This window comes from Heptranchias perlo, chromosome 6 (assembly GCF_035084215.1).
Source record: "Heptranchias perlo isolate sHepPer1 chromosome 6, sHepPer1.hap1, whole genome shotgun sequence".
NCBI lineage: Eukaryota > Metazoa > Chordata > Chondrichthyes > Hexanchiformes > Hexanchidae > Heptranchias > Heptranchias perlo.
In genome coordinates, this window is record NC_090330.1 from 44,616,409 (window position 1) to 44,626,754 (window position 10,346).

At 41.4% G+C, this 10,346-nt stretch overlaps 1 protein-coding gene across 1 annotated transcript in view; it reads right to left on the reverse strand.

The window, feature by feature from the left end:
- Positions 1-9,981, reverse strand: part of slc9a2 (solute carrier family 9 member 2) — a 63,035-nt gene extending 53,054 nt beyond the window's left edge. The window contains exon 1 of the mRNA XM_067986212.1: positions 9,240-9,981. Within this exon, the coding sequence (XP_067842313.1) occupies positions 9,240-9,549 (310 nt within the window). The 5' untranslated portion in view covers positions 9,550-9,981. The remainder of the gene's footprint in view (positions 1-9,239) is intronic.
- Between the last annotated feature and the right edge of the window lie 365 nt (positions 9,982-10,346).

Sequence of the window (10,346 nt, forward strand, 5' to 3'; positions counted from 1 at the left end):
ACCGGCACGAGGAAGCAAGTGCAAATTAGAGTGGGTGAATTCAATATCAAAATCAGGTACAGAAAGAAAAATAAAGAGGGAAAGAATGATTGGATTAAGAGAGACAGGAACAAGAGACAAAGAAAAAGTTAAAAATTTAATTTTAATATTTTGTTAAATTTCCAACAATTAAAACCTGAAGGAATGAGACTCCACTTCTAATAGTTAATTTTCAGTGCCAGAGGGGTTGACTGGCAGTAATGAACACTTCTTACATCATTAAAAGGGTACTTAAGACTCGAAATGACTTGACAACTTTTTGTATCTACCGCACAAATACAGCAGCATCCCAGCATAATGTGGGAGACAGCGAGATACCGTTTACGTGAAGCTAATGGCGGAGCAGCACATCCTGGACAGCAACTTTTGGATTTTGTCGTTTAACCTCGCATCTGCCCTCACTTGAAGTTGCTGTACAATTTGCGCATAAATAAAGGTGAGCGCCATTAGCCTCACCATCATGTTGAGAGCAAATTCCAAGCCATTATGTTCTGAAAGACACACTGAGCTATCATTACCAGCCGGCTAGACGCTGGACTAATTAACCAGCAACATTATTCCAAAGCTGACACTTTTACCAGAGACAATTTAGAAGCACAGTGATTTCACCTTAGCCTTATTCTCAATCACTAAATTATCTGTTCCATTGCAGTAAACAATTTCAACATTTCACACCCACAATACAATTCTAAAATAAATGCACCCTGAACTCAGGATCAGGGCCCAGTGTGACACTGCAGCGAAGCACAGCAAAATTCCTTTGAGGCTTTAACACCTTATTTGTAGTAAACATGTTTAGTATCAATGCAAAGCTAAAACTGTTTCTCACCATTTAAACTTAGTGTAAATGAACCATTATCGATGTACTTATCTGCCAATTGCCATTAGGATGGCTAATCGAGGTTCCACAATACTTGAAACATAATGAATGACAAAAGGACATTTCTGAACAGTTGAGCTCAGTTTTTATTGTCATGGATTCTCCCTACCCTATTTTTGCAAAGATAATACCAGAACTGAAAGTTATAACTATCAGGAGAGACGAAACAGGCTGAGGCTCTTTTCTCTGAGAAAAAAGACTGAGAGATGACCTGATAGAGGTCTTTAAAAATTATGAAGGGGTTTGATAGGGTAGATGTAGAGAAGATGTTTCCACTTGTGGGGGAGTCCAAAGCTAAGGGTCAGAAATTTAACTTAGTCACTAATAAATCCAATAAGGAATTCAGGAGAAACTTCTTTACTCAGAGTGGATCTTGCTGCCATATGGAGTGGTTGAGGCGAATAGCATAGATGCATTTAAGGGGAAGCTAGCTAAGTACATGAAGAAGAAAGAAATAGAAGGATATGTCGATAGGGTGAGATGAAGTAAGGTAGGAGCAGGTTCGTGTAGAGCATAAACACTGGCACAGACCTGCTGGAACAAATGGCCAGTTTCCATGTTGTAAATACTATGTAATCTTTTGAGGGCCAAGCTACTACAGACAAAATTCTCCCCTGATTTCCCTAAGTAACTGAGCAAAAACTGAAGATGTTAACTTACCATAACATAGATTTTTCAACTCTGACTAGTTGCAATCCCAAATAACCCCCTCATGATCGCAACAGGACTAGAACAACCACATCCCCATGGAACATTTCCTCACCTATATCTCCACACATTCCCATAATCTACTCCTACACAGAACTCTGAGCCCTGGGTCATATTAAGGTAGAGTACTATGGAAGTTTTTGTATACAAATGTTTGATTCTTTAATTAACTGAATTAAACATTCAATTTGCTCTCCAAAATATTCTGCAGCAGATAAAAGTAAATTCTTTGTAAGCATAGAGCACATGATGGAATCCACAGTACCACTGTATTGAGACGGGAGGGAACACAGTTTTGATCTTGTGGCTCTGATAAGCACTCAACCTGAACCATGCTGCCACACTGAGTGGAGGCCAGGTACCTTCTGGGAGATTAGGTACGAGAAGGGGGTGGAAGATGATAAGATCAACAGGATTTTTTTTTTAAATGGAGGGAATAATTAGGAGAGTTGTTGCTGAGCTTTGGCTGCAATCCTCCAAAATGACTGGAGTAGGCTAGACAGCAGAATTGTCTCTCACATTCTTTTTACACTCAAGCCCCAACTGATGAGAAGTCTCCAAATAAAATTTTTGATGAAGTAATTTTGCAAAACGTCCAGGAATCACTTCTAATTTCCTGTCTGAATACAAGGTCTAAAACTAAGGGTCACAGTCTCAGGATAAGGGGTCGGCCATTTAGGACGGAGATGAGGAAAAATTTCTTCACTCAGGGTTGTGAATTTTTAGAATTTTCTAACCCAGAGGGCTGTGGAAGTTCAGTTGTTGAGTATATTCAAAACTGAGAGCGATAAGATTTTTGGACACTAAGGGAATAAGGTGGGACAGTGGAGTTGAGGTAGAAAATCAGTCTTGATCTTATTAAATGGCAGGGCAGGCTCGAGGGGCTGTATGGCCTACTCCTGTTTCTATTTCTTATGTTCTTATCTAGAAAGGACACTCCCTTCTGTTTTATGAAATGGACTGAAGCCAAGTGAAACCACAGATAAAGCATGTTCAAAGACATATTATAGAAATCAGATATGAATACTGTAATAAAATAGGTGGCTCATTTCTTCAAAACTGAAAGTCTTTTGAATGTGATTACCTTGTGAATCACTACACTAGTAAATTGCAACATACCTAAGCACTGAAGAGAGCACATTGTATAAAGTTTTATTTCAAACATGAAAGATAAATAGTGTTTGGCACATGACAAAATATACAAATGCTACATTCTACCTCTTCAGCCCAATCATGTCCCAGGATTATTTGGCCTAGGAGGAATTTTGTGTAGTTTATATTAAGATGTTGCTATTAAGTTAAATTTAGCACACAAGGGATTAAATATGCAGAACAGCCATGTGCTGGGAATGTAATGTGTCTGTCCAGAATGACATTTCCAGCAAATCGCATTAATTTGAGACAATGAAGTTTAAGACATTCCTGTAAAAATTCACATTATCTTCGAAAGGTTTCGTGTCACCCCAGCGGGGGCATAGCTGTCAGGAGCCCATATCTAGGAAGGCAGTAGCCGGTTTTATTGGCAGCTCAATTGGCCAATCTCTTGATCCAGGAAGCTGTGGGGCAACCTAATGCTCAAGCCTTTGGTTTCCTGTCCTCCCAGGAAAGTCTAGAGAAACCTGTAAGAAGATACAAGAGGGACAGAACTCCCTGTGCGAGGTAAGCACCAACTAGTTTAAGGAATTACTAGACAGAAAAGTGTATTTAGCCCACCAACAGGGATACTGTACTGTGCTTTGTTATTTGCAATGTTATGAGAAGCATTAGAAAATAGAATTAAATTCACTGTAAATATTCTGTTGTTCACATATATATAAAATAAGCAATTGTCCCCATCTCACTAGATGTTCATCAGTCTGCCTTCTGAAGATAGGAGAAATACACATGAAAACATGTGGGAGATTACAGTATCCAGTTCACATAATGAGAATATTTTGATTGTTATGACCCCCAGGTCATACTATGATATGACTAGATACTGGGCAGTAAAGATAAACTCCTGATTATAAAAGGACATAAGGTCTGCTTATGGGCGTGATCAGCGGCACTGAACCCGAGACAATGGCCTGGATTTTATACACCTAAATATGTTAGGTGCTATATAAATGCAAGTCTTTTCTTTTAAAAAGAAAGTGAATCTGGCGGCAGCCACGTGACACACAAAAAGTGGGTCCCTGCTGCCACCAATAGTTTGGTTGTTCAGACTTACAAATGGAGGCGATAGCAAGAGAATCATACGTTTGATGTCAGCTTTGTACAAGCAGCTTTAAATCTGGGGGCCATGGTTCAAGGCTTGGTTGGGGTTTTTACGTTTATAGAAAATGTACCAAAATTAATTTCATTGCTTTTCAATGTAAATTGCTATAAATGCCAACAGCTGGCAACAGGTGCTGTTATTTTGCATGTACAGGCCTCAGATGGGTATCTGTCGAGCATGATCCACCAACCGACCAGAGTTTCCCAGTGAGCACATATGTACACAGCTCCATGCTCTCAACAGCTCATTTTTTTAATGTTAGGAGAGAGCCCATGGAGTATAGGTTCTTTCATGACACTAAAATGCTTCCATAACTGCCTGAGCATTTTAATATTGTGGCTTCACTCTGGGCTGGAAATACACTGTTCTAGTGCAAATCGCAAGTGGTGCGAGAAGCCAAGATAGTGTGCGAGGCTACCTAATAAAGATGGTCTCGCACCACCTGGCTGAAGTACACTTGGAAATCAAATCCCCTCCTGAATGGCAACATCTCCACTTTGATCAGTACTGAAACTCTTCCACATTGATGCAAAAGTAATGTAACTGCATAGTAAATTGATATGTACTTTATTTTCAACAATTGATAGTGTATTTTTGGAACATATTCTCTGCATCGACAGGAGGCCAGCAGCCTAAACTCAGGACCTGCCAACCAACATTATTCTACCAGAGACAATATAAGACAGCTGAATCAGTGAGGTCTTCTGTTAGCTTCATTATCAATGGCCAAATTAGCTGTGTCCCGGAATAATTCTCTCATCTTGATTATTCCAGTAGGTACTGAACCGCGAGTAGAAAAATCAGTAATCCTTCACTAAAGTGCAACTACTTGAAAATCTTGGCAAAAGCCTCACCTTGATAGAAAAAAAGACTTATCCATGTGAGCTGGGGTCAGATTACTGATTTTTCCACAGCGATAAAAAAGTTACCCCAGGCTTCCATTACAGAATTAAGAAAGTTGGAAATATGAAATACAAACACAAAATGCTGGAAGTACACAGGTCAGTCGGCCTCTGTGTGGAGAAAAAAGACGGGTTGATGTTTTGGTGAAACCCATTATGAGAGTGGAAACTGAAAGATAAAATGAGCCCCTCAATAGGGCTGAACAAAAGTTGGGGGTGAAGGGGGGGGGATAAAAAGGCTAAGAAATGATAACACAGGTAAATGCTCGCACATCACAAAGAGGAATGACTAGGTTAAATGCCGGCACGCAGTATTGAAGAGCATTAAAAATATGTAAAGATAATCTTAATAAGGCAATGAAAAGCCATAAGAACAAAATGACATTAGGGTGGTAAAAAGGCATAGGAAAGATGCACAGATGAGGAAAACGTGTAGAACTGCAAATGTGAAATAAAAACAAAAAATGACAGGCACACAGTACAGCTACATGAGTAGCCAAAAAGAGACAGGCCAATACCCTGGCTAACACCCTCCTGCCAAAATAACATGTCTATACCCAAGATGCCAATCTCCATGCAGAGGCCAACAGACCTGCCACATATCCCCAGCACCAGCTGCTGCCAAGAAAAGAGCCAAGATCTGAAGTGCTGATGGCAGAGTTCAGACCAGAAGGCTGCAGAGTGCACGTGAGAAAGAGGATATCCTGCCCTAGAAGCTTGCACTGAGCTTAGTTGTAACAGTGTGGGAGGTGAAAGACAGGTCAGAGTGGGAACAGGAAAGGGAATTGAAGTAGCAAACCATAAGTAGGTCAGGATCACACCTCGCAGATAGAACGTCTTCAGTCACCCAATCTGCTTTTGGTCTCCCCATTATAAAGCAGCAAAAAAAATATACTAGAATGAAGTCGACAGAGGGGTGTCTGAAGCCCCAGTGATGTGGGAAGAGGTTAATGGACAGGTATTGCACCTACTGCAACTGTATGGGAATGTGCCACAGAAAGAGCAGCTCAAGGCCTGAGTGGTGGAAGAATGAAATGCAGAAAACAGGTTTTCACTGCAGAATGTAGCATGGGGGGGAGGGGGGGGGGGAGGGGGGCAGGGAGGGAGGGAATGGACAGGGAGATGTGCTTGGTTTTCTGATCATGTTGTAGATAGTGGAATAGCAGAAAATTAACTGACAAATGAAAAGGCTGTTAGGGTGGAAGGTGAAAACAAGGAGGTCATGTCATTATTGAGACACACAGCAGAGGGGAAGCTCAGCTGAGGAAAAAAAAGGACATGTTAGAAGCTCTGGAGTCATCTGACCAAATGCAACAAAGAAACGGAGAGAAAGGGATGGAATCTTCACAGGAAGCAGGGAGAACAAGCATCATCCATGTAACAGAGTGCCCAAGAGCTTGTAACAGATGTTTGTGGAAAGCCCATTACCAAAGAGAGGGAAGTCCAGCAGGGAAGGAAAGCAAAGAGTCAGAGGTGGAAAATGTAACGGTGAGGAATGGATATAAATTGGAAGTGTAAGCAATGAAATTCTTAGAGCAAGAGCAGAAAGCAACACCAACACACTGATCAATGTATTGGAGAGGCCAGGACGGGATCCCAAGTAAAACTGGAAGAATACTCCACAAAATCTTACAAACAAGCAAGTCATAGCTGGGATGCATGTGGGTTCCTATAGCAACAATATTTATCTAAAGAGAGTGAATGAAGTTAAAAGAGAAGTTGTCCGGGGTGGGGGGCACACAGGGATGAGAATATGTTCAGTTAAACAGAAGAGTACAGAGAAGCCACTCTTTAAGGGTATTGTGGTGAGCCCAGAGATTATCCTGGTGGAGGATGGAGGCACAGAGGAACTGTAGGTCCATGGTGAAAAGGAGACAGTTGGGGCCAGAGAACTCAACCACCAAAGCATAAGAAAAGACATCTGATGCCAAAGCAAGGCACGTCTTGAACCAGCCCACTAAACGCACAGTGTCCATTCAGTGCGTTTATTTACTTGCATCATTTCGCAAGTGTACATATGCCAGAGCCAGTTGCAAATCAGCTCCCAGGCCAACTCTGCATGTGTCTTCGGCAGTCTAGGTACAAGCTCTGGAATTCACCCTCCTCCTTTAAGATGCTCCTCAAAACTTACCTCTTTGACCAAGCTTTTGGTCACCTGTCATAATGTCTCCTTCTTTAGCTTGGTGTCAATTTCTTGTCTGATTAAGCTCCTGTGAAGTGCCCTGAGTTGGCGCGCGCACACAAGTCCTTGTTGTGCCATGATACCCATCTCTGCCCTGATCTTTTAGATTAATTTCACAAAGTGATCTCCAACAAACCTGCATAAAGAGAATGCAGCCCTAATCGAAGATAGTTGCCTTTGCCTCAGTTGAAGCAAGTCTGCTTCTAGCCAGCTTACTGCTTCGCTCTCTGCAGCTTTTTCCAAACAGCTACAGATGCATGTAAGCTGCCAACTTGATAAAATCCATTGTTCTCAAAACGGCATGAGAATTCTTAAGTAGCTCAATTTGTCTCTTTTGTTTATATAAAGTACAAATCAGCAGGCTCCTTACAGTGGACAAAATATCCCCGGACTGTTTGTATTCATAAACTGATGGCTTGCCTTGGAGTTAGGGAGCGGTGTTCTTCCCAATGCTGCTTTTGTTTGCTCTCAGACACAAAGGCAAATCGTAAATCTATGAATGCTCAATTCAGTTTCAGTACACCTGTCCTTCTCCCTCCCATAAAAAGTATTACGTCAACGCTTATAGATCACAATGGAGATCAGGGAGGGGTGGGTGTCTCCCTGAGTTTCAGGCAGTGTATAGAGGTCTGGGTTTCAGAACGGTACATAGGACGTGTATACCAGCGTTTGGAGGCCTAAGCTTCTAAATCATGGGAATTCTGTATACACAGGTTGGCAATGAAACTAGTCAGAAGCTCAATTCGTTTTGCTTTAATTTTTTTAATTTAGAGTCCATTCTTTATATTGGTGAATATTCCACACTTTGAACTTTCATTAATTTACAGCTTGTCTTGTTGTCAGAGAACATGCAGCAGTATCAGGGAGAACACAGCCTGCTCCCTAACTCTCAAGTCAGGCCATCAGTTTATGAGTACAAGACGTGCCTTGCTTTGGCATTAGATGTCTTTTCTTCTGATGCTTTGGTGATGGAGTTTTCTGGCCCCAACTACCACCTTTTCACCATGGACCTACAGTCCCTCGACACCTCCATCCCCCACCAGGATAATCTCTGGGCCCTCCACTTCATGAACAGTGGCTTCCCAGCCACCATTACACTCTTCTATTTAACTGAACTTCTGCTCCTGAACAACTGGCAGGATGGTCGTGCCAACATGCTTTTTTTCTTCCCCTAGATGCCTCAGCCATTGGAGCCACCTCTAGATGGCCAGTTGTTCATGCTTTCCTTTCTAACTATCTATCTCTCTTTAGCCAATCACTTTCTATATCTCGTATATGTCATTTATTTCTTTAATTTCCCTAATTTCATAGTAGGTACAGCACAAGAGGCGGCCATTCAGCCCATTGTGCCTGTGCTGGCACTTTAAAAGAGCTATCCAATTAGTCCCATTCCCCTGCTCTTTCCCTATAGCCCCGTAAAGTTGCCACTTTTTGGCTCATGTGACTATCACTTGTGTCATTTAACCACTGCTTGTTTTCCACTTAAGCACTTTTCAGGTCTATTTCTTTTCTTCTGTGTCTTCCCCTCTCCCTTGTTCTGTTCCTTTTAAAATGCTGTTCATCTATAATATCTTCCAGTTCTGAGGAAAGGTTTATACCCAAGTCCGTGATTTTTATTCTCTCCAGAGAACAGAGTAGATACTACCTGTCCTGCTGGGGTGATTCCAACACAGTTTTTCCTTTCAGATTTCCAACATCTGCAGTATTTAGGTTTTTGGGTTGAAGCATTGCTCCCCCAAGATACACAATCTAAAGGTTAACATTCCTATTGCTGCCAAGACCACTATAATGGTGATCATAGTCATTTATCTTAGAAAGAAAATGAAAGTATTTTTACAAAATTATAAAGTCTCATTTTGAAAATGCACATTTTTTGCTGTAGTTTTTCATAAACAAAAAAAAAGTTTTGCCTCTGGCAAGGTTGTAAATGTAGTCAAAATCCATCTTCACGTCACTTGCATGCAATTTCTCCTTTGCAAATTTACTGGAATAGAGTACCCATTGGCTCACCTGTATGATGAGGGAAAATTATATTTAAACGGAAGGATACAGACAGACAAAACGAGAATCTATGGATGGCAAATGGAAAATGAGTGCATAAATGATCTAACTTTCTATTAAAACCTGATTTAAAATGTGTACATTCGAATGTTCAATGAACATTAAAAAGGAGTCAATATTATAACGTCAACAAAATCTATTCAATCAAATCAAACAGTAAATATTTGACATCCACTTGTGGCGCCAGTTTCCTGATCCTTTCAAACTCACCAATTTTAGCCAAAGAAGCTAATAGTATCCAGAGAGTGATCTCAAAGGGAACTTGCACATGATAATAATCCAGAGAGAACACACTCAGCCGTTCATCCTGGTTTGTAAAGGCTCTGGGAATGTGATGTTTGAAAGTATCTTGGGGCTGGCTGCTGTCTTCTGTCTCTAGATTATTGGGAGCCGAAACGTTTCCAGAAGCAGCCTCGACATTGTTTGAAAGATAAAGAAATAAAACGAAAGAAACAGGGAGCAGCAAACGGCACTGCTCACCAATGACCCAGGATGATTCCTTGGCTGTTCCACCGCCCATGGTCACAGGTATTAAAGAATCACCTCTTTGATCTGCTACAAAATACCTGCCAGGTTACTGAATATTAGGGTGAGCGCATCGGTATGCTGCAGTTTTAGAGTCGGTACGTGGGCTGATCAAATCCTCCAGGCCTAGCACAGGTTGTTTTGATAGTCAGCAAGACTCCTCTGAACAAGTTGAACAGGTACAACAACTTCCGTCCTCCAATGAATGTGCTCAACGGTTACTTTTACAACTCAATTGATTCCCCAGCTCCACTGTTCCCACTTTCTGTGCATCAGGTAAATCAAGTCCTGTACGGCAAGTTCAATTATCCGAGGAATGCACAGCAAGCTCGATCTGGCTGGCTGGGTGATGCATATCAAGTACGATTCTTGCTATGCAGCGATACTCGGGACGATCTTACATACCTCTCCCTTAATTGCCCTTAACAGATTCCCACCTCTTACTCGGTTGAACCCTCAGCCGTTTCCCAAACAGCTTGTGGCAGCAGTAACTCCTCCCGCCTTCGTAAAGTACGTGCCAATAGGAGAACCAGGCGACCACGCCTAGACTGTGAACCAAACTGTAATATTAGACCACATTATCATTCCTGCTGCACTTGAATTTAATGAAAGCAACATTAGAAATGTGATTTTTTTTTACAAGGACTGTTAGTGTGGGGAAGAGGTCTGAAATGTGCTGGACCAGTAACCAAATGAAAGCATGTTGCTTTAATCAGTATTATGAACGAGAATGTCTTGTTTCTATCAAGAAATCCGAGTGGAAAACTGTGATATTGTGCTTTGAAATGCCTA